This window comes from Diabrotica virgifera, chromosome 1, assembly GCF_917563875.1.
Source record: "Diabrotica virgifera virgifera chromosome 1, PGI_DIABVI_V3a".
Classification (NCBI taxonomy): Eukaryota; Metazoa; Arthropoda; class Insecta; order Coleoptera; family Chrysomelidae; genus Diabrotica; species Diabrotica virgifera.
The window spans coordinates 263,906,261-263,931,369 of record NC_065443.1 but is presented as its reverse complement, the minus strand read 5'-3'; the positions used below and the strand labels follow the sequence as shown (position 1 = coordinate 263,931,369).

The following is a 25,109-nucleotide window of genomic DNA, read 5'->3' as shown; positions in this document are numbered from 1 at the left end:
CCAGTTCTCATTCTCAGATGAGAAATGCCAGCACTATTAATCTAAAAATAGTCAGAAATAATTGTAAGTGTAGATCTACTTGACTTGTATAATATTCCCAATGGTATTTCGGTGACCCTTAGCCCAAAATATCCATTCAATTTTTTATTTTTTATTTATTTTATTTTATTTTATATTTAATATTAATTTTTAATTTTTAATTTTTTATTATGTGAATATTTATTTAGTTAGGTTAAATATTTATTTTAATCCCTATTTTTATATATAATTTTAATTTTTCTATTTTATAGTTTCTTATTCAATTTCAAATAGGTTGGATATTTACTTGATTTCTTCTTCGTCTGATATTATATAATTCTAATTGTTTCTTTGATATTATGTCTGCTAAATTATTTAATGTATTATATAATTCTTCATTTTGTATTATGTTTTCTATATTTATGCCAACAAGGTCTCTTCTCATTCTTTGTAATTCTTGTGTATTTGTTTGGCTTTCGCAATTAAATAATATGTGTTCTGGTGTGCCTATTTCTCCACAATCGCAGTATTCATCATCTTTTAAATTAAATCTATGCAGGTATGTAGGGTACGGACCGTGCCCTGTAAGGAAATGTATTAATCCTTTTTTGGGTTAAAATAATTTGGTATATTACTTAAATTTGGAATAAAATGATAGAGACGTCTTGCTTTAGGGGAATTATCCCATTCGTTTTGCCATTTTCTATTTACTATTATTTCTTCTAATTCTCTTTTTGTTCTTATTTCCATTCCCATTAATTGGTTTATTTTTTCATAATTTTCTTTTCTTTGCCAATATCTACATGCACGTTTTTGTGCTTCCAAGTGCATAGGCATTACACCTGTCAAGACTGTTAAAGCTGTTGTTGCTGTAGTACTGAAGGCTCCTGTAATTCTGACAAGGAAATCTCTTTGTGCTTTATTTAGTTTTTCAATATTTTTATTATTTGTTAGTCTGTGTGCCCACACACTTGCACCGTACCCTACAATTGAGGCAAGTATCGTACTCAGGTATACGCGCATATGCTGGAACGGAATTCTATACTCCTTTTGTGCTAGGCTTTTAATGCAATGCATGACTTTCGCTGCCTTCTCACAGACGCTATTTATATGGTTTGTAAAGAGTCTTGGTTCATCGATTATGATACCAAGATATCTAGTTGTTTTCAGGGGCGTCAGTTGATAGGGTCAGGGGGGCATTTGCCCCCCCCCCCCCGACCCTGAAAATGACTGAAATTTACAAAAAATAGATCAATTTTGTATTATGTTTGCATATAGAATGTATTGTATATATAATGTTTGCCCCCCCCCCCTTAGCAAAATTTCAAATGACGCTCCTGGTTGTTTTTGTTCTTTTTATTGCTTTTCCCTTTATTTGTATACTTGGATTTCTTTCAAGTTTTCCTTTTATAAGGCTATATGTTGTTTTTGTTTCTGATATAGTTAGTTTAACTTTTTTCATCTATTCATCTATATTTTCAAGTACTCCATTTGATATTATTTCTAGTTCTCTTCGTGAATTAGCATCTATGATAAGCAGCAAATCATCCGCATACGCTATGCTCCCCAGAACTTCAGGATCCACAGCTAACCGTTCCAGCAGTTCTTCTAACATTATGTCCCAAAAAATAGGTCCACACACTGAACCTTGTGGACAACCTTTAGTTATATGTCTCGTATTTTTATCCATTGGACAACTTAAGCTGGCATATCGGTCTTGACAATAGTTTCTGAAACTTCCGTACAAGTTTCTGGAGCAATGCATCTGTCGAAGTCTTTCGAATAATGCCGGCCACCATAAATTGTCAAAAGCTCCAGAAACATCTATAAAGATCATCAAAACATACTTCTTTGTGCTCTCTTCAATTATATTAAAAACTTTATTAATAGCATCTTCTGTTGATTTTCCTTCCCTAAAGCCATATTGATTTTGATGAAGTCCAGTTTCGTGTCTTATTTGATTTAGTCTTTTACAAAGTAATTTTTCATATAATTTCCCCATTGTGTTTAGTAAGCATATTGGTCTATAAGATTTAGGTAAAGTTGGATCTTTATCTTCTCCTTTACTTATAATTATAACTTCAGCTTGTTTAAAGTTGTTGGGAAACTTTTGTTGTCTTAGACATTCATTAAATAGAGAAGTGAGTATTGGTATTAAGTACTCTGAAAGTGCTTGAAGAATTTCTACATGAATGTTATCTGGCCCAGGACCCTTTTTTCTTTTCATGTTTTTCATACATTCATATATTTCTTCTTCAGTAAATTCTTCTAACTCTCTTTCTTCTGGTATCTTATACTCTTGAATCTATTTTTATATAATAAATATCTCTTACTCTTGTATAATGCAATTTGGAACTTTATTTATTTATTATTTTTATTTATTTATTATTTATACATATGACCTGGCCTCTAGTGACTAATCCAGGTCGTTTTTTCCTGATGGGATTACAGATATTTTTTTTTTATATTTTTACATTTTTTACTCAACTATTAAATCTATTTTTACAATAACAATTTGCCATAATCTCTTAATTACGTATAACAAACAAATTTAAATAAACAATTTAAAATATTTTTGGTACTCTCAACTCCCTTCTAAGTTATAAAGACAGTCCCTCTATTTTCAGAAGAGAGTTGGTAGTTTTTTTTTTTTTTATTTATTTTTTTTTATGAATTATGTATTGAATTATTATTTTTATTTATTTATTTTATATTGAATTATTATTATTATAATTGTAAATATCTATTTTTGAATTTATATTTTATTTTATTTATTTAACTTTATCTTACTCAACTTCATCAGGGTTGGATTATTGGTTGTCTTCTTCTATTATTATAGATTTCTTGTTGTTTTTTAGATATTATTTGTGTGAGATTGTTTAATATTTCAAAATATTCTTCATTTTGTAATATATCTCTTATTTCAATTCTTTCTAATCTTCTTCTCATTTCTCTGTGTTCTTCATTTTCTATAGTATTTTCACAATGTAACACTATATGTTCTGGTGTACCTAGTTCTCCACATTCACAATATGCATCATCTTTTAAGTTAAATCTTTCCAAATATGTTGGGTACGGTCCATGTCCTGTTAAAAAGTGTATTAAACCTTGTTTTGGATTAAAATAATTTGGAATGTTTTCTAATATTGGTATAAAATTGCATAAACGTCTAGATTTTGTTGAATTTTCCCATTCATTTTGTCTTTTTCTATTTATTATTTCTTTTAATTCTCTTTTATTTCTTATATCTAATCCTATTATTTGTATTATTTTTTCATATTTTTCTTTTTTTAGCCAATAATTACATGCTCTTTTTTGTGTTCCTAAATGCATTGGCATTACTCCAGTTAAAACTGTGAGTGCCTGTGTTGCAGTTGTTCCAAATGCTCCCGTCATTCTTACAAGAAATCCTCTCTGAGCTCTATTTAATTTTTCTGCGTTTTTTTTATTTATTAATCTATGTGCCCATACACTTGAACCGTACCCTACAATTGATGCAAGTATTGTACTTAGGTATATTCTCATCTGTCGGAACGAAATTCTATATTCCTTCTGTGCTAGACTAGCAATGCTATGCATGATCTTTGTTGCCTTTTCACAGACACAATTCATGTGTTTTGTAAATAATTTTTGTTCGTCTATTATAATACCTAAATATCTTGTTTCATTTTTCTTTTTATTGTTTTCCCTCTAATTTTTATAATTGGATCTCTTTCTAAATTTCCTTTTATTAAACTATATGTTGTTTTTGAATCTGATATTGTTAATTTTACTTTATTCATCCAATCATTTACTCTTATTAATACTTCATTTGATTTATTTTCTAATTCTCTTCTTGAGTTTGCATCTATGATCAACAACAAATCATCTGCATATGCTATGCTTCCAAGCACTTCAGGATCTATAGTCAATTGTTCCAACAGTTTCTCTAGCATTACATCCCAGAACATAGGTCCACAAACTGATCCTTGTGGACATCCTTTTGTGTAATGATTTGTCTTTTTTCCTGTTGGACAGCTTAGGCTTGCATATCGGTCTTGACAGTAGTTTCTGAGACTTCCGTACAGATTCTTTGGACATCTCATTCTTCGAAGTCTTTCAAAGAATGACGGCCACCAAAGATTGTCAAAAGCCCCAGACACGTCTATAAAGATCATTAAAACATACTTTTTTATGCTTTCGTTTACTATTTCAAATACTTTATTTATTGCATCTTCTGTTGATCTACCTTTCCTAAAACCATACTGACCAGGATGTAATCCAATTTCTGTTCTTATTTGATTTAATTTTTTACATAGTAATTTTTCTTGTAATTTTCCCATTGTATTCAATAAACATACCGGTCTATATGATTTCGGTAAGGCAGGATCTTTATCTTCCCCTTTATGTATTATTATAACTTCTGCTTGTTTAAAATTATTGGGAAACCTTCTTTGTCTAAGACATTCATTATATAATGATGTTAGTACTGGAATTATTTGTTCCGACAATGCTTGCAGTATTTCAACATGCAATTTGGAACTATCTTTTTTATGTCTTTTGGTTGGCGTTTTATTGGAAGTTTTCCCTAATGCAAATTTCTCCTCCCAAGGCAAATGTCTAGATCCGCCATTGCTTCTGTCTAGAAATTAACTATTTACGAAATTCTTTTTGTCCAATTTCCCCTACACAATTAATAAATAAATTATATTCCACCATGAACGTGACAATTGCAATGAAAAATAAATAATCATAAAGGTAACTACTAATAGACTGGGAGATATTAGATAGAAGTTCATCCACGATTTTCTGAGTCCTGTCCTTTGTAATTCTTGAAGGTTAGAGTAGGTACTTACAATTTGTGTGAAAATTCACGTATTTCCTATGACATTTCCCTGTGAAAATTAGATTTTCCATTAAGAAAAGGGGGTGCAATGAATTTTTAAGTCCTACCATATCTATAGAATAACAGGATACTATTGATTTTATGAAGAAAATTTTTGGGCAGGAGGGTTGCAAAAGGGCTAAAGGAGTATACATATACAAACACGTAATGAAAATAATGAAATTTTTATGTAATTTAAAAAAATTTCTTCATAAAATCGGTAGTATCTTGTCATTCTATGGCAGAACTTAGGAACTCATTGCAACACTGCATTTTTTTTCATGGAAAATCTAATTTTCACAGGAAAATGTCACAGGAAACCCCTGTATTTTTCCACAAATTGTAATTATCTCCTCTAACCTTCCAGTATTGCAAACGACAGGACCCAAAAAATCGTGGCTGAACTTCATCTAATATCTCTCGGTCTATAATGTACAGCCATTTTTAGGATAAGGCAACAACAAGCAGTATAAAACCTAACGTAAAAATTCCAAATTTAGCTGTTGAGAAAATTAATTGCTGCTTTGTGATAAATTAAAAATGTCTAACTCTGTTGTATCAAATCTTGTGTGTGTCAACGATTATAAAGAACATGCCAAGAAGAAATTACCAAAAATGTACTTTGAGTTCTATTACAGCGGAGCTGGACAACAAAAAACTTTGAAATGGAATAAAATTGATTTTAACAAGTAAGTGATTTACTTCTTTTTAAAATAAAATATCATCAACATCAAGAGTATTGGCGTATTGGTTTACTTTTCTTAATAATATAATAGAAATGTACAAGTATTTTAACAGATTTTACTTATTTTGTGCGTGTACCTCTATATCAATTATGGATTTTCCTTTAATTTTTTAGTATTTAATCAAAAGCTTTCTACCATGATTCTGAATCTGAAACTGTATAGCTTTTATAACAAATATTTCAAGAATAAAAACATTTAAAATATTTATTTTTTCTCTTTCTTCGTGTCATTATCATTCCCTCTGTCTTTATCCTTACTGCAGCCTTCGGGGACGAAAATACCACTGAATATCTAAAAATCATACAATCAAGCTCAATAATTTTGCTGGGAATGTAAATTTTGGGGCCCCAAAAAATTCAAAAACGTTTGCCACTCCTACCGCCGGGCTTTCCCATAACACCCCTCGCTCGTAGGGTGGAAAACGAAAAACATCGATTTACCAATCATCTGTTTGCCGTAGAAAAAAGTATTTCAAAGAAAAAATGTAGCCGAGATCATTTTCAACAAAAATGTTTATTAGCCCTTTTTGTAAAGAATGAACCGTTCTCTCAGAAATAACGCTTGAAGCAACCGACGATTTTGAACGTCAATTATGCGCGAGAATACAATTTTTTAACTAAAATTTTTATCAAATCGACGGTAAAAATTCAATATCTTTTGATCCAAGTGTCCTATCGACAAAAATTAAAATTAGTGCAGTCACTAAATATGGATATGAGCTATTACCTCAAATTTCGTTGAACGTCTATCGATTTCCATAAAAAGTGTACATCAATGTGATTGTAATATGTTGTGTGTCAACCATTACTATTCTATGAGACATTTACGCTCTGATGATGGAATGTGCTATGCCGAACGTACTTAGCTGATATTAATAAACATTTTTACTTTTTACACACTATCAGTTTTTTGAGAACAAACACCTGTTTTCCGGTTTGAATTATTTCATTTTTGTCTGCAATGATGCTATGTTTGTTAGTAGAAGAAAAGGAAGAAGATGAGATTTTGAACTATGTACTATCGACTTTAGATGAGGGAGGTGATGTTAGTAGTATATTTAAAAGGAGAAGAACTGAAGGAACCTATTAAGTTTAATTGAAAACCATTTAAAAGATAACGAACAAAAGTTTAAGGAGAGTTCGGCCAAGAACGACCTACCGAATGGCGTGTTTATTTCTGGTCTCAACAAAATTGAAAATTTTGTGTAGAAAAAGTTATAGTTCATTTATAAATAGTTAAGTGACAGTTTTAGTAGATACTATTAAGTGAATTCATCGTATTATTTTTGTTTAATATAACATGGTAAACCAGTTTTGGTTAATTTTAATTAAATAACATCAATAAAGAACGATTAAGGGCCGGTTGTTCGAACGCTAATCAACAATGATCACTATCAAATATTTAATTACTGTCACCAACTGTCAATATCAACTTTAGTTGGGTTGCTGAAAACATAATTGATTATAATTATGAGATTAGTTAATCAATTAATATAACAAGTATTAACATAATTGATTAACTAATTTCATAATTGTAATCAATAATTATGTTTTCAGCAACCCAATCAAAGTTGACATTGACAGTTGTGACAGTAATTGAATATTTGATAATGATCATTTTTTATTAGCGTTCGAACAACCGGCCCCTAAGGTACAAATTTCCAGTTTCGTTACTTGTTTAATTACCTGCTTAATTACTATTCAGGTCCGTATTATTTTTGAATACATGTCTCGTGTTAAAATTAAAAATGAAACCTAACATTCAGAGTTTCTCCGACACACAACATGTACAAAAATTGCAGATAAATACTAATAAAACCTATTCATCAGCAACTTCTACTACACCTTTTCCATCCAAACTTCAAGCGATTGTCTTCAGCGCCTTAGAAAATACGAAGCTGCAAGATTATTTAATTCCTTTGGGCAATCTAATTCAACCAAAAAATATTATATTTTCGTCTCGATTATCGAACAACCGGATATGTATGTACCTTGCAAGCAAACAACTGCTGGAAGAATTCATGCAAAAGCACGGACAAATAAAAATCGAGGACAATATTGTACAAGCTAGAAGGCTGATTTCTCCAGCCGAACGTATCGTTTTATCAAACGTATGTCCCACAATACCACACAGTTTGTTAATTGATTATTTACAAAAATGGGACTTAATCTTCTCTCTCTAGTCACTTTTCTAAAAATCAGTTCCAATATTCCTGAATACAATCATATATTGAGCTTCAGAAGACAAATATACGTTAGTCCTCACAATATCTCCTTACCCGACTCATTTACTTTAGACTTCGATAATACAACATATAGAATTTTCTTATCTCAAGAAATTATGGCCTGTTATACCTGCAAAAAGTCTGGACATATCGCCACAAATTGTCCCGATAAAATGGTATCAATAGCAAATTCAAGTAACAGTCAACCTATCTCTTCTTCCTCACCTGAAACTATGCCTCAACCTACAGCTACATTCCTATCTAACGAAAAAATTCCTATCGAAGAAAGCTCAGAAAATAATCTGAATAATCCTAATATGGAAGAAATTCAAGAAGATAGCAACATGGACAGCTCCATAGCCATTAATGTCGACCTTCAGCCGAAACGTAGTGTCAATGAGGTTCTCACTTCTCCAGAAACAAGTCAAACAGAAAACCCTTTACTGTATCTTCATCTAAACCTAAAGCCAAGAAGATTAAAAGCAACGAGGAGCATGTAGCAACGAAATCATCAAAATCGTATGATCTTGAACCTGCCAAAAATTTTATCGAAAATCATTCACTCGCATTTGTCCTCAATTTTGACCAACTGAATCTTCTTATAAGCAATATTATTGGCACGCAGAATCCTATTGATATAATTATTCAAGATTTTACTTCCGACCTAATGCGATTACACGATATGTTAACTGAAATTTATACACAATTGAAAGACAGATCATCCAAATCTTTTATCACCACTCTCAGAAAGAAAATCCTATGGCACTTGGGTAACGAGTTCTCTGAATCCGAGGGCGAGTAATCTCAGGTTAACCAGTAAACTTATATTTCCATATAATATTTATATGGATACGATCCCACAGTGGCATTGCAGGCAACGAAAAAGCTGACCAGTGCGCGAATGAAATTGCCGTATATACCGACATAGAAAAAGATGAGTGTCGAAATACCGAGAGTGATATAAAAGCATACATTAGGAACCGTGTTTTGTGCAAGTGTAAAAACGAATGGCAACCGTCTCAAACGTTACTGAAACTAATTAAAAATGACATTACAGCCTGGGAACCCTCAACTCGTAACAGAAGAGAACAGTTGGTGATAACTCTATTGAGAATTGGACACACGAGACTTATTCACTCATATGTATTGTTATGTATTGTCTAAAAGCGATCCACCTGTATGTGAAATATGTAATGTATAAGTTACTGTTAACCATTTGACAATATTGTAAAATTTCTAAAATCCATAGGAATATTTTATAGAAATTAACTTTGTATTCTGTAGCCGCCGCTAATCACCATTAAGGTGGATGCGGCCGTATTTTCTAAATAAAAAAAAGTTTAAGGAATATTTTTGATTAAGTAAAATGCACAAAACAAGGAAGTTTTCGATATCATAGCGCCTCTAATAGAAAAGCAGCCAACTAGTTTTGTTCGACAACCAATTTGTAATGATCAAAAAGTTGCTAGATAGACCCAGGGCCGGCGATAACGGGCCTGCAGGGAATGCACTGCAGGCGGGCGCCCCTGTTTGGGGGGCGCCAAAATGAGCTTTTTTTCGGCTGGTGTTATGCAAAATACTAAGATAAAAAATATCATTTTTTAAATGTGGTTTAAATTCGTCATTATACCCTAATCTGTGTTTGTAAATTGTGCATATCACTATCACACATGTAAAATATACAAAAATATGCAATGCCGCATAGAAATAGTCTTTCCATGTAGTAGGTAATATAATTTATTGGTCAAAGATATCATATTTCAACCAAACAACTTTGCTCTTAATGGGAATGCTTTGTTTATTTTCTCCAAATTTCTTGCAAGTTGTTAGCTTTGTATCAGCAGTTATGAGAGAAAGTGAATGATTTCTAGTAAAACAAACAAGATTGTGATACTGCGTTCTTGCGGTTTGTCTAATTTAAGTATTATGTATTTTACCTATTAATTTAGGTATCAAGTTAAGGATTAATTCCATAAAAACATATTTAACATAAACATTTTAGTATTATTTCATGTGAATATAATACAGAATAGTTTGGCAGTTGTATACTCTGCATCTGCAGTTAAAGAATCAAGTGTTGCATTCAATTAATATAAAATTATATTTGTTAAGTACTCATTACTATTATTAAATTACAGTTTCACATTACTATTTTCATAATCTTAAGGTTTTAAAGTTATTATTTTTATGTAGGTAAATAAAAATGGATTCAAAAAAAATTATCAAAAAAGCCGAAAAAGAAGAAATGACAAAAAAACCATCTTAGTTCTCTTAGCCAATTTCTTAAAAGAGTTGAAGTGATGTTGTTTTGTCAGATGATGGGTCCAATAAAACTGTACCGAAATTTATTTACCGGGGACATTTGCGGATAGCAAGACACCGACTTAGTCGGTGCCCGGAACACAAATTTTTAGGACATAATTCTAAAATCAAGCATTAATAAGGCGAAAAGCTCTTCCAGCTACCTACCCCTAAAATTAGGTGGTTTAACCATATAAAGTAAACCGAGGTAAACAGAGGCCCAGGGCATCCAAGGTAATGTTTAGTACAAAGCCTCCGCATTCGTTATATACTGCGACCGCGACGGGAGGGGGATGGTGGTATAGCTTGGGGGTCAGATAGATATCACTCCAGGTTATGGGCCGTCAGATAGGTACAACTCCAGGTTACGCAGTGTGACCGGTTTGATCTTCGGACATGTGGGTCTCACTGTTCCATTAGAACCCACATACCCACATAATGTCCCCGAGGCTGGGGCTGTACGAGTATCTGTGTGTATGTGGGGGGGCGCCTTTGCTAGTTTTGCAGGCGGGCACCCTATACCCTAGCGCCGGCACTGGATAGACCATACCTTTAATTCTTATTACCCATGTTATTTACATAGTCATTAGTACTTTAGATTAGTCTTTTCGTCATATCTCGTACTGTAGTAATATTTCTATTCGCCATTCCAATTCATGTACATATATCATTTTTAGATATCGCATTAGACCAAAATATATGCGCAAAGTAAGCAACAGAAATTTATCAACAACTATATTGGGCAAGCCTGTGGCATTTCCCATAGGGATATCTCCCTCTGCTCACCATAAAATAGCACACGTGGATGGAGAATGCGCTACTGCGAAAGGTAAGTTTTTATATATACTTTATTAATTGGTACATAATAACATTTTTAACATACCTATATACAGGGTGCACCAAACCTTTGACTTTCTTTTATTACTGCTAAACTATGGGGTATACAAAAAATAATTATAATAAAATTAATATGTATCAAATACGTCAATATTTAAAATTATATTCGATTATGCAGGGTCAGTGGGAACAAGGGAAAGAACCAAAGTTCTGTTTTTTTAATGGCACACCCTATGTATGTAAAACACTTCTTAATTCTTAATAAAAACGGACACTCTTTACACAAATAGATTCGTTTATTTTAATGACAAAGTATGTATAAAATTTGAATTTTTTTTCTTTGAATTTCGATATCTGATTAAGCCCGTGGGTACATAATTCGCAAATATTTTACGACTATCCCTACCTTTTCTGTCTTTATGCTTCTTTTCATGAGCATTTTTCAGTGCGTCACAAATGATAGAGAAAGAGGTAAGTCCGTGATAATATACATTTTAGTGACATGACATTTTAGTTAAATCTGACAGTTATCACATTTTATTTGCAATTTGGCAAAAAAACAAATTAATTTTGTTTACTGCATTTATAAAATGGTATTTTCTTTGATTTGTATAGTCTTATAAATTGTTCAGATTATATTCGTTATATAATTCGCAAATTATTTTATTTTCGATTATGGCGCCATCTATTGACAACTAGAATAAATGTTATAAATGTCACCGACGAAATGTAATCACCGACACGGACGTGCGTTTTTTTCTGTCACATACAATTTAATGCGTTAGAAAGAAATCGAAAAACTGTGACGCACTGAAAGATCCTCATGAGAAAAAGCATACATGGCAAATTATTTGTAGTAAAATTCACACTGGTATGGATATGTAAATATAACTGTTTTTTGTATAATTGCAAATTATTAATTCAGTTAATAAATGTGATAATTTTTTCACTAACTATGTATTCAGTGATTGTAATAAATAGCCGTTGTTTACTGCTATTTGTGTAATGATGTTTAGTTCTATCTCGAAGTTATTTTTTGTCATGGGAATTTCTGTCCCACTCCTCAAAGTCTATGTATCATGCTATGGTAGGCTGCTAATTTGTGTTGTGTAGGAACGTATGATGAATTGTGTATAGTTGTGTCAGTATGGGTAGGTTTATGATATAAGGAGAACTCATGTTTGTTGTGTAGTCTGGTAATCGTTACATCTAGAAAGTTTATGGAATTATTCTGTTCTGTTTCTATTATAAACTCAATATTACTATGAAGTGAATTAATGTATGATAGAAATTGGTCAAGTTGTCTGTTAGTTCCTGTAAAGCATACTAGTATATCATCCACGTATCCAACTTTTGACAAACGGATAGCAGAACACAAAAGGGCTTTCAACAATAGAAAAAGAGACACCAATATATTGGTGGAGATACGTGGATGATATACTAGTATGCTTTACAGGAACTAACAGACAACTTGACCAATTTCTATCATACATTAATTCACTTCATAGTAATATTGAGTTTACAATAGAAACAGAACAGAATAATTCCATAAACTTTCTAGATGTAACGATTACCAGACTACACAACAAACATGAGTTCTCCGTATATCATAAACCTACCCATACTGACACAACTATACACAATTCATCATCCCATCCTACACAACACAAATTAGCAGCCTACCATAGCATGATACATAGACTGACAGAAATTCCCATGACAAAAAATAACTTCGAGATAGAACTAAACATCATTAAACAAATAGCAGTAAACAACGGCTATAACGAACAAACAGTTAACAAAATTTTAAATCAAAAACTCCATAAGAAAGCCCTGAAATTAGTGTATCTACCACCGCAGAAAGAACCCAGTATCTTCTGCTCTCTCACATATACTGGCAAAGTAACAACAAAAATAGCCAGATACATAAAAAAGAAAGGAATAATACCAGCTTTCAGAACTAACAACAACTTAAGCAAATATATTAAGAACAATAAAAGCCGAAAGAGAAAGCAACTACAGAGTGGTGTGTACAAACTAACTTGTGGTGACTGTCCGAAAACGTACATCTGTCAAACTGGCAGAACTTTTGATAAACGGATAGCAGAACACAAAAGGGCTTTCAACAATAGAAAAACAGACATTTCTACATACGCACTTCACCTTCTAGATCATAATCATTCTTTCAATGGAGAGTTTTAAATTCTGCATATTCAAAATAAAGGCCTTACCTAAGCTATTTTTTTTAGAATCTATGGAAATTAATCAACTGAAAAATACAGATATAATTCTGAATGACCAACTCGAGACAAACAGTTCCCCACTCCTTAACCTCTTCAGTTAGAGACTTAAAAAGGCAAACACATTGTAAATTATATCACTTGAGAAAGGCACTCTGCCGAAACAGCTGTAGTCACATAGTTGTAATAAATTTTGTGGAAGTATAGAAAACAAAGGTTTTCAGTGTTTTATTGTTAGATAAAATGAACTTCCATCAAGTAACGGTCGAATCCATCAATTATTTTGATTAATGCTTATAAAACAAGAATATAATATTTAGAACAACTATTGTTCTTTGTTATATACTATCACTAGATACACAAAATTTATTAATAAAAAAAACTACAAAAACAAACTCTGTGGTTCTTGTCTAAAAATATACCAAAACAATAGTCCAAAACGAAAGACTCTATAGATATGTCCAACGGTAACAAAATGAAATTTGTAATATTTTCTGCAAAAAACAATACTAATATACTAATAAACATACAGGATGTTATATTCTATAATTAAGAAAATGTATTTGACAGCAGTGATCATGATCACACTGCATATTATATGGCGAGATGTAAGAGATATTAAATTAGATTAAGATAAAGATAAAGGCAGTTTTGTTTTTATTTAATTCAGAGTTGGACCACCATCTCCATATAGCCTATTTCAGCATCCCATGCATCCTCAGTGAAGCTATGTAGTCACAACTCTGAAAGAAATATCAACAATCCTGCCTATTTAAGGGAAACCATCGCGATGCAATGATTACACCTTTTGAGACGCAATCCAGCGACATCTCCCGCAATGCAAGATATTAAATTATTTAAAAATGACACTATACCAAAAACCTTTAACTTTAGTTAAATTTTTATTACCTTGGATATCTATTCTAGAGTCCTTTAAAGATTATCATTTTTCTCAATAAAAGTTTTATGCCTGGTTGCACCAACAAATATTAAGCTCCAGCTTAGCTAACCTCAGCTTATAGATAGGGACGTTTTAAGTTTTACTTAGGTTGCACGATAATTTTCGATTCTTATTTATGCAATCCACATGGCTGTCCATTGTGTCATGTTGAAAATTGATCTAAGACTCCATTGTACAACGCGTATGTTTCGTAAGATGAGCTTAAGGCACGTCGTAAGCTTAAGATGTGTTGGTGCAACCAGGCATTAATCATTATTACCTTTACACCTATAAAACCTGACATAAATCCTTCATGTCTTTATAAAATATTTAAAAAAACTGTAAAATCTAAAATAATTTTAAATTACAGACGTCTTTGATACACCTCTTTGATAAACCTTTGAGTTTTATTAGAATCATTTTTTATATAGGTACTCCATAATTTAATAATAACAAAAGAAAACCAGAGGTTTGACATGTAACACATGCATTATATATTCCGTTTCTTTAAGCTGCTCAAGATTTAAAAACCATCTTCATATTAAGTTCACACTCTAATTCTACCTTTGAAGAGGTCTCGAAGGCGGCACCACAAGGAAGAAAATGGCTGCAACTGTATATTTTCCAAAGCAGGTAAATATTCAGCGGATTTTAATTTAGAATAAAAGTAACATATTATTTGGGGATTATTGGAAACAAGGGCGCAAAGTACGGATTACCAAAATGATTTTTGGAGATTGTCAAAGCATTTTCTTATCTGTTTTCTTGTGGCGTATTAATTTAAGTATTACTAATATAGTACTTACATAATATATGTTTATAGGGGATTGAGTCACAATTATTAGGCCCGGATCCCGCGTATCAATTAATAGTTCATTAATAGCAAGCTGAAAATTTGTTAATAGCTTACCGGTGTCTCGTCGGAATAACTTTGATGTATGGGAACACTGGAACAGGGGAAGTTTTAATTATTGTAGAACAGGTTAGAGGTTTCGAACGTCAGACCACGAAAACGCACTCAAAAAAATTTAGTTCGTAATATTGATTAACAGTGATTATTGAATAGTATTTCGTTGTAACAACAATTTAATTTTTTGTTTCAACGAGCTTTTAGACATTGATCAATGTATTTGGTTATTGTCACAATGATTTAATAAGAATAGGGAACTTGCACATTTTTTTTTATTAGATAATAGTGTTCAGTTTTGTTTAAAAATGAGATTTCCAAAATTTCACGCTTCAAAAACTCGTAATAACTTAGAAATACATATTTAAAGTCTTCAGCGGTATAAAATAGTTCAAACGGCACGTGACGTCACATAGTTTTGCATTAGTTTTTATTATGGTTATATTTCGCTGTGTCTAGGTACACGCTAACGTGTACGCAAATAAAAAAGTTAGGTAGACGCGAATTAAACTTCATCAAGCCAGTGACGTCATTATTTAGCTTGCGCAGTGACTATATATTTTGATACATGCTATTTTGATATGCTTAGTGTTCGTTTGATGGAAACATATTTGTTAAGGGAAGGGAAGCAGAACTATTCAGATGTTTCAAACTTAATTGTAATAAATCAATGTGTATATATAAAAGTATATATTTAGGTTAGCAAAATAATTATATGTATTTAGTTGACATGACATGTAGGTACAAAATATTGTTAAAATAATTTTTATACGTAAGTGAATTATTATAATCAACTATTCTAAATGCAAAATAAGCCACAATTTAATTAAAAAAATTATTTTATTAACGTTTAGACGTCCAAATCGGATGTCATTGTCAAAATACAAAAATTAGTCAGATTAAATAAATTATTAGAAAAAATTTTTTACTAAGCAACAACATTTTTGTTAAATTTAATAATATTTTGTATTTTGACAACGACATCCGGTTTAGAAGTCGAAACGTTAATAAAATCAATTTTTTAGTTAAATTGTGGCTTAGTTCCCATTTAGAATAGTTGATTACAAAAATGCCACAAGGATAATAGCTTCAAAACAAGTTAATTATTATTGTGAAAGCTTTAGGTCTTCCTTCTATTTTAATCTTTTACGGTAATACTATTTCATTTATAACTAAAAAAAATATATATTAATTTATAGTCTCTTATCTTTTGAGTATTGTTTTAAAATGTTCTTAAACTCATTAAAAGAACTAAATAATTGTCCGCACTCCGTAGTTAATTTAAAAACAAACACTAAACCAATAAAAAATAAGAAATCACTGACACTCTAACTTTTTTATTTGCGTACACGTTAGCGTATACCTAGACACAACCTTATATTTAGGTATATTCTTCTTCTCATTCTTTAGTTTATTGGCCTCCACCTACTTGGGTATTTGGCAAGCTCATCGTCGTGGAATAAGTCAAAAATATTTATATTCTAATGACATTTATCGTATGTCATTGTAATAATATATACCAGTTGGTTAAAATTGTAGTTTTATACTGTTTTTGAAGGAAAGAAACGAAGGTTTACTATTGAAAATAAAACCATTTTGTAAAAGTACAAATTTTCTATGAATAGGTCAAACGATCAAAAACACTTGTAACGTCACATACATGTATTTTCTACTGACGTTTATAACGTCTAATTTAAAATTCTGTTTACTTTATTGGAAAAATGTAAATGTAAAACCAAGTGACGTCACGATGCGTTTTGGACCACCTGTTTTAATTTGAAATTTTAATCGTCTTTAGGGGCCAAACGAAAGACAAACAAAACTTTTTTATCTTTGATACATGTTTTAAATTATGTTCGGTTGTGATTTATAACATTTTTTTCGAATTTAAAAATTTATGCAAGTTCCCTATTGTGAAAATACCTTAAATTAGTAACATTCAATTTATTCAGCCAATAAGTTAGTTTCGTATATTTAATAAATAATGCTAATTCTGGCAGCAACTCACTTTCTTGATTTCGTAGATGATAAGCAATTATTGTTAATGTTGTTAATACTCAAACTATGTTGTATCAATAAACGGAGTTGTTGAAACAATAAAGGTTTTGCTTGACTAATTGAAATGTAACGGCTTTTCCTTATTGTGATACCCCCAGCTTCTCTGTGTTACCATTGTTTAAGAAAGAATTCACTGTTAAACAATGCTGTTACCTCTGCTGGAGTGCCGAATAATTTCATGTCGTTTCCAAGTGTAGTCCGTACTGGAAGGAAGTTTTCGTGTGTCTATTATCGTATTCATTTTTGTCGAATCCTGAAAAAACTAATTAGTATTTTTGAAAAATTTAAACACAGAATAAAATATTACAGTATTATCGAGGGTCTGAAGTCCCTGAGAACTTCTATAATGATTATTTTAATAAGCCACAGGGGTGAAAATTAGAAAATTTCGTATGATTTTTAATTTCAAATATGTATACCATTCAAAAGAAACTTTCTGTTTATTCTAAAGGGCTTTCAGCCCTCGGTAATAATGTAATCTTTTATTCTGCGTCTAAATTTTTCAAAAATACTTATTAGTTTTCTCAGGATTCCAAAAAAAAAATGAATGCGTTTAAAAAGAATTCGATCGAAATTTTGCACCTGCGCTCTCAAAAAGGATTAAAGTGTTATACAATTTTGGAATCACTATTTCAAACGCTTCTAAATGAGCTGTCACATAATGTATTTTCCCATTTAAAAAAATCAAAGTTGTGCCTGTCACCTGAAGAAATCTCGCGTAAAGTTCGAAACATTGATGTTATAATATACTTTGATTATTTTTAAAATCGACCTGTCCGAGAGTTTTGCTTGTGTGCTAAAAATAAATAAGGTAATAAGGGGGTAACACTTATTCCAGCGCAGTGTATAAGTGAAATCATATGAGAAATCACACAGTGTAATCACACAGACAAAAAAGGGGGTTTTGCAAAATTATTAATAATCAATTAATATCACACATTGAGCTAATGCATTCAAGTAATTATTAATATAAAATACGTTCATAGTAGGAATGAACGAAACTGATTGTAGGAATGAATAGAATTGCTTGTAAGAATAACCGTATTTATTTTGGGAATGAACGGAATTAATTGTAAGAATAAACGGAAGTAATTGTAGAAATAAACGAAAATTATTGGATACATGAAGCAGTATACGTTAGGAGAAATAACACTGTTATTGACACAACGAATAGTCTTCGTCGATCAATTAACGACGTTATTGTTTCAATGAATAGTGTTCGTTGACTCAGTGAACAGTGTTCGTAATATCAATAAACGTAATACATTGGATCAACTAACGAAAATAATGAATTGATGAACATCGCTTTGTTGTTCCAATAAAACCAAGAATTGGACAAATTTTTAGTATTGCTTTTGTTGTCTGAATTAACATTTTTATTAATATTACGTACCTTTTTCGTTGAGTGCGTCCCATGTATTTTGTCGGACAGAACTTCCAATTCATTTGCTACCCTTTCATTAAACTCTCATGAAAAAATCAGACTGCTATTTACCACCAATATAATTCCTGTCATTTGACATGTTTTATGTGTCGGACTTATTAAAGCGCTCAACATATTTGTCGGAAAACAGTTTTTCATATATCACATAAAGTTTGCTATTAAATAAACTTAAAAACAACCTGATACTTTTCAGTCATAAACTTGTCAGGATGACACGTTCCACAATTAAAACTTCACCTGTTCCAGTTTTCCCATACATCAAAGTTTTGTCCCACTAGACACCGTTAAGCTATTAACAAATTTTCAGCTTGCTATTAATCTACTTTTTTTTGGTAAGCGGGATCCAGGTCTATATTGGTTAAATGGAAAATACATTTTTAGTTAACTAATATTTGGCGTTTGGATTTCAACTCCGGTGTATTTTTGGTAAATCAACATTTTTCCGTTCCCTTTCTAATGCTGGGGCCACAGTAACGTCTAATGCCGTTCATTAACGCATTATTTGCATTACAGAGATGCCAAATAATGCGTTAATTCACGGCATTAGACGTTACTGTGGCCCCAGCATAAGAGTTGAGGGTTAAGCCCCGGGATAGGAGTGGCAAACTTTTTTGCATCACTTTTGGGGTATAAAATTGATATTCTTAGCAAAATTTTATGACTGGAATATTTTAGTACAATCAATTGTGGTTTAATCTCGTATAAAATAATATATAAAATTAATGTAAATTTTTAACTATGTGTTACTTGTTAAAACTTGTTAAACTTGTTAAAATGTTTGTTTTGAAAAACTTCAAAAAAATTAAATAAACCAATAAATAAATCTTAAAAAACACGTATTTCCATAAAACATAAGAATGATTCTTTATATTACAATCAGTCTTGTATTATAATCGTTATAAATAAGTTAAAAGATACCTAAGTACCTACTGTTGAGTAAGAAATGTTTATGCGCTCTTTGCACACTCTTTGCACCATTTAATGGTTTCAATATATTAGTTTTATTTCTGTATTTTTTTATAAATAATTTTATCTGTTTTAGGGAAATTACGAAAGATTTTGTAAAAGAAGCAGAAAATAACGGATTTGAAGCATTGGTACTTACCGTTGATTTTACTCTATTTGGTATCCGACTGGTAAATTTAAGAAACCAGTTTAGGAAACCACCTAATGTAACGTAAGTAATAATATACGTAGGTATTTAGCTAAAGCTTGGGAGAAGATATAGATATATACCAAATCTTTGTTGATTTTCGACAAGCCTATAATAACATACACATATATATATATATATATATATATATATATATATATATATATATATATATATATATATATATATATATATATATATATATATGAGTTAGTTAGAAGCAACCTACCTTGCTCGTTTCGGTACGAAACCGATCTGTGCCTCTACTTTGAGGCCACGAGATGTCACCTGGTATTTATTGAAAAATACCTACGGCGTCAAACAAGCAGGAAAATATTATACGTATAATATTTTACATATTATTTTCATACTTTTTAAAAAGTAGAAAGTTGCGATTATTTCCTGCTTGTTTGACGCCGTAGGTATTTTTCAATAAATACCAGGTGACATCTCGTGGCCTCAAAGTAGAGGCACAGATCGGTTTCGTACCGAAACGAGCAAGGTAGGTTGCTTCTAACTAACTCAGATTGCGCTAGTCCCATAAGGACTGCATGGCTGTCTTACGGCCTCGGGTATACGGAGGAAATATTCTACATCTTCGTCTGTTCTGAGAGCTTGGCTGATGAGCTGTAGACAGCAAAAACGTTCCCAAGATGGCAGCACAGACGAAGGTAGAATATTTATTTCCCGTATAATATTTTACATATATATATATATATATATATATATATATATATATATATATATATATATATATATATATATATATATATAAAATATATTTAATTCTGTGAGAATTTGGTATACGAAAGAAATTGGTAAAATTAGTTCAAGCCTCCAGAAAATTGGTTCAGAAAACTAATTGACAGGCGCCCAAGAGAAGGCCCAAAAAGAGAAGAATGGAGGAATCCAGTATGCCAAGGCTAATGAATGCTGAGTGTCGTTCAACCAGTTTAACATGGTAGCTTTCATGTGATCGCGCAACACATAATATAATAAAATTAGAGACCACTATCAGACTTCTTCCCCAACATGACAAGATCTCACGGCTCTTGAAGGAGAGGAACTATTTTACATAATGTTGAATGGGTTGAATATGTGAGTTCATTTTAAATGAAGTAAAGAAAGACAGACGTACTCACAATCTTTTAATTTCACTACGACGACCGGTTTCGATATCTACAATATACAGATCATCTTCAGGTCAGCGTTACAAGGGAATTAAATGCTACAATTAAAGAAATCCAGAGTTAGAACAGTGTCTGGTTGTACTAAAAGGCTAATAGAAAGCCAAAATTTTGAAAAGTACCTATGTAAATGTTGACATTTAAGAACAATAAACAAATACGTACGTATGCACACAAATGAGCAAACACGTACCCATAAGCCCGCACACGCACGCAGATGCATGAGGTTTATGACTATTTGTTAAAATTTTTGATCTACTTGCATGCCGTTGCAAGGGAGGATTTGTAAGTTCATCAGTAACATGTTTTCACGTCCAGATTATGCTAGTTAATAAGCTAGTATAATAAACTAGCATAATCTGGACGTGAAAAAATGTTACTGATGAACTTACAAATCATCCCTTGCAACGGCATGTACGTAGATCAAAAATTTTAACAAATAGTCATAAACCTCATGCATTAACATACGTGTGCGGGCTTATGAGTACTTGTTTGCTCATGGGTGTGCATACGTACGTATTTGTTTGTTGTTCTTAAATGTCAACATTTACATACTTTTCAAAATTTTGGCTTTCTATTAGCCTTTTAGTACAACCAGACACTGTTCTAACTCTGGCTTTCTTTAATTGTAGCATTTAATTCACTTTTGTAACGCTGACCTGAAGATGATCTGTATATTGTATAGATCGAAACCAGTCGTCGTAGTGAAATTAAAAGATTGTGAGTACGTCTGTCTTTCTTTACTTCATTTATTTTACATAACTTCCAAACTAGATATAGTTAAAAATCATTAAGATTTTAGAAATCTGCTTAATTTGGAACAAATAATATTCTATAAAATATCATTACTCTGGGCTAATTAGCAAAATACAAGGAAAAGTTATTTATCAGCAATTTTATTGCTGGAATCGAATCTTATTATTGTATGTATTAATAATATAGATATGCAAAGTCCACAGATAGTGTGCTACTTTTTTATAAACAAAATGGCGCCCGAAAATCGTGTTTTTTTCAATTTTTGCTCTATAACTCCAAAGATTTTAACTTTAGACCAAAAACACTCAAATAAAAATTCACCGCAATTAAATTCTGCATAGAGACGTGTTTTTCCGATATACTTCGACGAAAACTTTCCCCGGAAAGAGCGGGTTTTTCCAACAAAATCTTTAATATTCAACTAAACTTTTAGATAAGTAGTTGTTAATCAATAATTAAATAACTTGGTAACGTAAAAGCCCTTTCCGTATATATTATAATTCCAGAAGCCTATGGAAATTGAATGAACAGTTTAGCACCAATTAAAATGTTAATTAAAAATTTACGGTAGCTATAATAACGACAATAATTATGATGCATAAGAATAACTATGATTTTTTCATAAAAAAATACTATACCTATCTAATGTACTATACAGAATTGAAATTGGACTATTTAAGCGGCCTCAGGAATATTTTAAAATTATAAACAATTTTTTGGCTTATAAACAAATAGAATATCTCGGGAAATATTAAACTAAATTAAATTGTGAAAACGGTATTCGAAAGACACCGGCAGGACGCTTCTTTTAAAAGAAAAAATGTTTGTCCTCTTTCTCCACACCAATTTTCATATCTTTAAAATGCTCATAACATATATTATTATAATAAAAACTATCGATAATACGTGTGAAAATTGCCAAAAATAGCAAAATTCCAATCAAAAATTAGGTTGGAGAAAATGTAACCCTCAAAGTTCAAAATCGGTATACGTTAACAAAATGCATTTTCTCGGCTTCCCATGGAGCAATTTCCTTCATTCTTTTTTTGTTCCCTAATAACTCGAGTAGAGCCATCGAACTAACGCATTATTAAATGTCAAGCTTGCTTTTGTTTTGTTATATTGGATTAATTTATTTATAAGAACAGAAAATTACATATTTTTTCCAGTTGTAGGCTTTTTTTTAGATAAACTTACTACAAGTGTACCTTTTAAAGTTAAAAACATAAATATTCTCATTTGAAAGCTGTATAATTATTTAAACAATTTTTATTTAAACAAATTTAAATATTGTGTTATAATAAATAAATCAATTTATTATATAAAAAAACAAAAGCAAGTTTGACATTTATTAATGCGTTAGTTCGACGGCTCTACTCTAGTTACTTGGGAACAAAAAAAGAGTGAAGGAAATTGCTCCATGGGAAGCCGAGAAAATGCATTTTTTTTAACGTATACCGATTTTGAACTTTGAGGGTTACATTTTCTCCAACCTAATTTTTGATCGGAATTTTGCTATTTTTGGCAATTTTCACACGTATTATCGATAGTTTTTATTACAATATATGTTATGAGGATTTTAAAGATATGAAGATTGGTGTGGAGAAAGAGGACAAAAATAAAAAGGTGATGGTTTGAAAATTATGATCCTATTGTTTATATCTTTGCCGTAAATTTCGGTCAATTTTAATCGGTTGTATCTCAGGAATTACTCGTCATAATTAAACGTTTTTTCTTTTGAAAGAAGCGTCGTGTCGCTGTCTTTCGAATACCGTTTTCATAATTTAATTTAGATTATTTCTATAGATATAGATATTTCCCGAGATATTCTATTTGTTTATAAGCCAAAAAATTGTTTATAATTTTAAAATATTCCTGAGGCCGCTTAAATAGTCCAATTTCAATTCTGTAAAGTACATTAGATAGGTACAGTGTATTTTTATGAAAAAATCATAGTTATTCTTATGCATCATAATTACTGTCGTTATTATAGCGACCGTAAATTTTTAATTAACATTTTAATTGTTGCTAAACTCTTCATTCAATTTCCATCGGCTTCTGGAATTATAATATATACGGAAAGGGCTTTTAAGTTACTAAGTTATTTAATTATTGATTAACAACTAGTTATCTAAAAGTTTAGTTGAAAATTAAAGATTTTGTTGGAAAAACCCGCTTTTCCGGGGAAAGTTTTCGTCGAAGTAAATCGAAAAAAACACGTCTCTATGTAGAATTGAATTTCGGTGAATTTTTATTTGGGTGTTTTTGGTCTAAAGTTAAAATCTTTGGAGTTATAGAGCAAAAATTGAAAAAACACGATTTTCGGGCGCCATTTTGTTTATAAAAAAGTAGCACACTATCGGCGGACTTTGCATATCTATATTATTAATATATACAATCATAAGATTCGATTCCAGCAATAAAATTGCTGGTAAATAACTTTTTCCAAAAATGGCCTATTCTCCGATAATCAGCCCAGACTACATATAGACGTCTCCTGGATGAACGATAGAAAATTATATAGAAATAATAAATTTATTCAATTCCGAAAAAGTAGTTAGTTGCAAAATTTATTAGCAATCGCAATAATTAAATCTACAAATTATAATTCTCAAAGTAATTAAATATCTACAGTACGTATGTATTATTATACAAAATGGGACATCTCGAATTTCCTAAACCTGTTGCCCGATTTGAGTGTTTGTTTAGTATGTTATAGCTTTAGTATTTAAAAAAATCGATGTAATAATAATTTTGCTAGACAGGTAAATGTCATTTTATACCGGGTGTAAAAATCATACTGTAATTTTTAAAGTTCTGAACACCCCTGTGGAATATTCTAGCATATATAAAATATTGAAATTAAAACTTAATTGTAGCCTTGAGCTTTCTTAACATCTTTTTTGATTCATTTGCTTATGTTGGATAATAAAAAAGTTAGGTACGTTCACAACCTGCCAAGTTCACAAACTAATAACCATAATTTTCAACAACTACACAAATGGAGAAAACATACCAAAAAATTGGAAAACAGGATGGATAGCCAAAATACACAAAAAGGGTAACAAGGAAGACTGCCAGAACTATCGCTGTATTACTGTGACCAGCACCTTTAGCAGATTATATGGGAAAACTCTAAAAACTCTAATAGAAAATGAATATGCACCTTTAGAGATCGAACAAGCAGGATTCCGAGGAGGAAGATCCCGTATCGACCACATCTTCACGATCAACCAACTCAACGAAAAAAAAAGTAGCCAGAGACAGAGAAATACGTCTACTATTCGTTGATCTAACTAAGGCATATGATACCGTACCACTTTGTAAATTATGGCAAGTCCTGGAAAAATCCTATATTAATATAACTTTAATAAAAGCAGTGCAACAATTCTATAACAATATCCAAGCAAACATAAAAATCAACAGCAGATGAT

At 31.2% G+C, this 25,109-nt stretch overlaps 1 protein-coding gene across 1 annotated transcript in view; it reads left to right on the top strand.

Annotated features, from left to right (window-relative positions):
* The first annotated feature begins 5,405 nt into the window (after positions 1 to 5,405).
* The window catches only part of LOC114344833 (2-Hydroxyacid oxidase 1-like), a 28,602-nt gene continuing 8,898 nt past the window's right edge, over positions 5,406 to 25,109 (top strand). The window contains exons 1-4 of the mRNA XM_028295669.2: positions 5,406 to 5,571; positions 10,831 to 10,982; positions 14,683 to 14,803; positions 19,622 to 19,756. Of these exons, the coding sequence (XP_028151470.1) occupies positions 5,423 to 5,571; positions 10,831 to 10,982; positions 14,683 to 14,803; positions 19,622 to 19,756 (557 nt within the window). The 5' untranslated portion in view covers positions 5,406 to 5,422. The remainder of the gene's footprint in view (positions 5,572 to 10,830; positions 10,983 to 14,682; positions 14,804 to 19,621; positions 19,757 to 25,109) is intronic.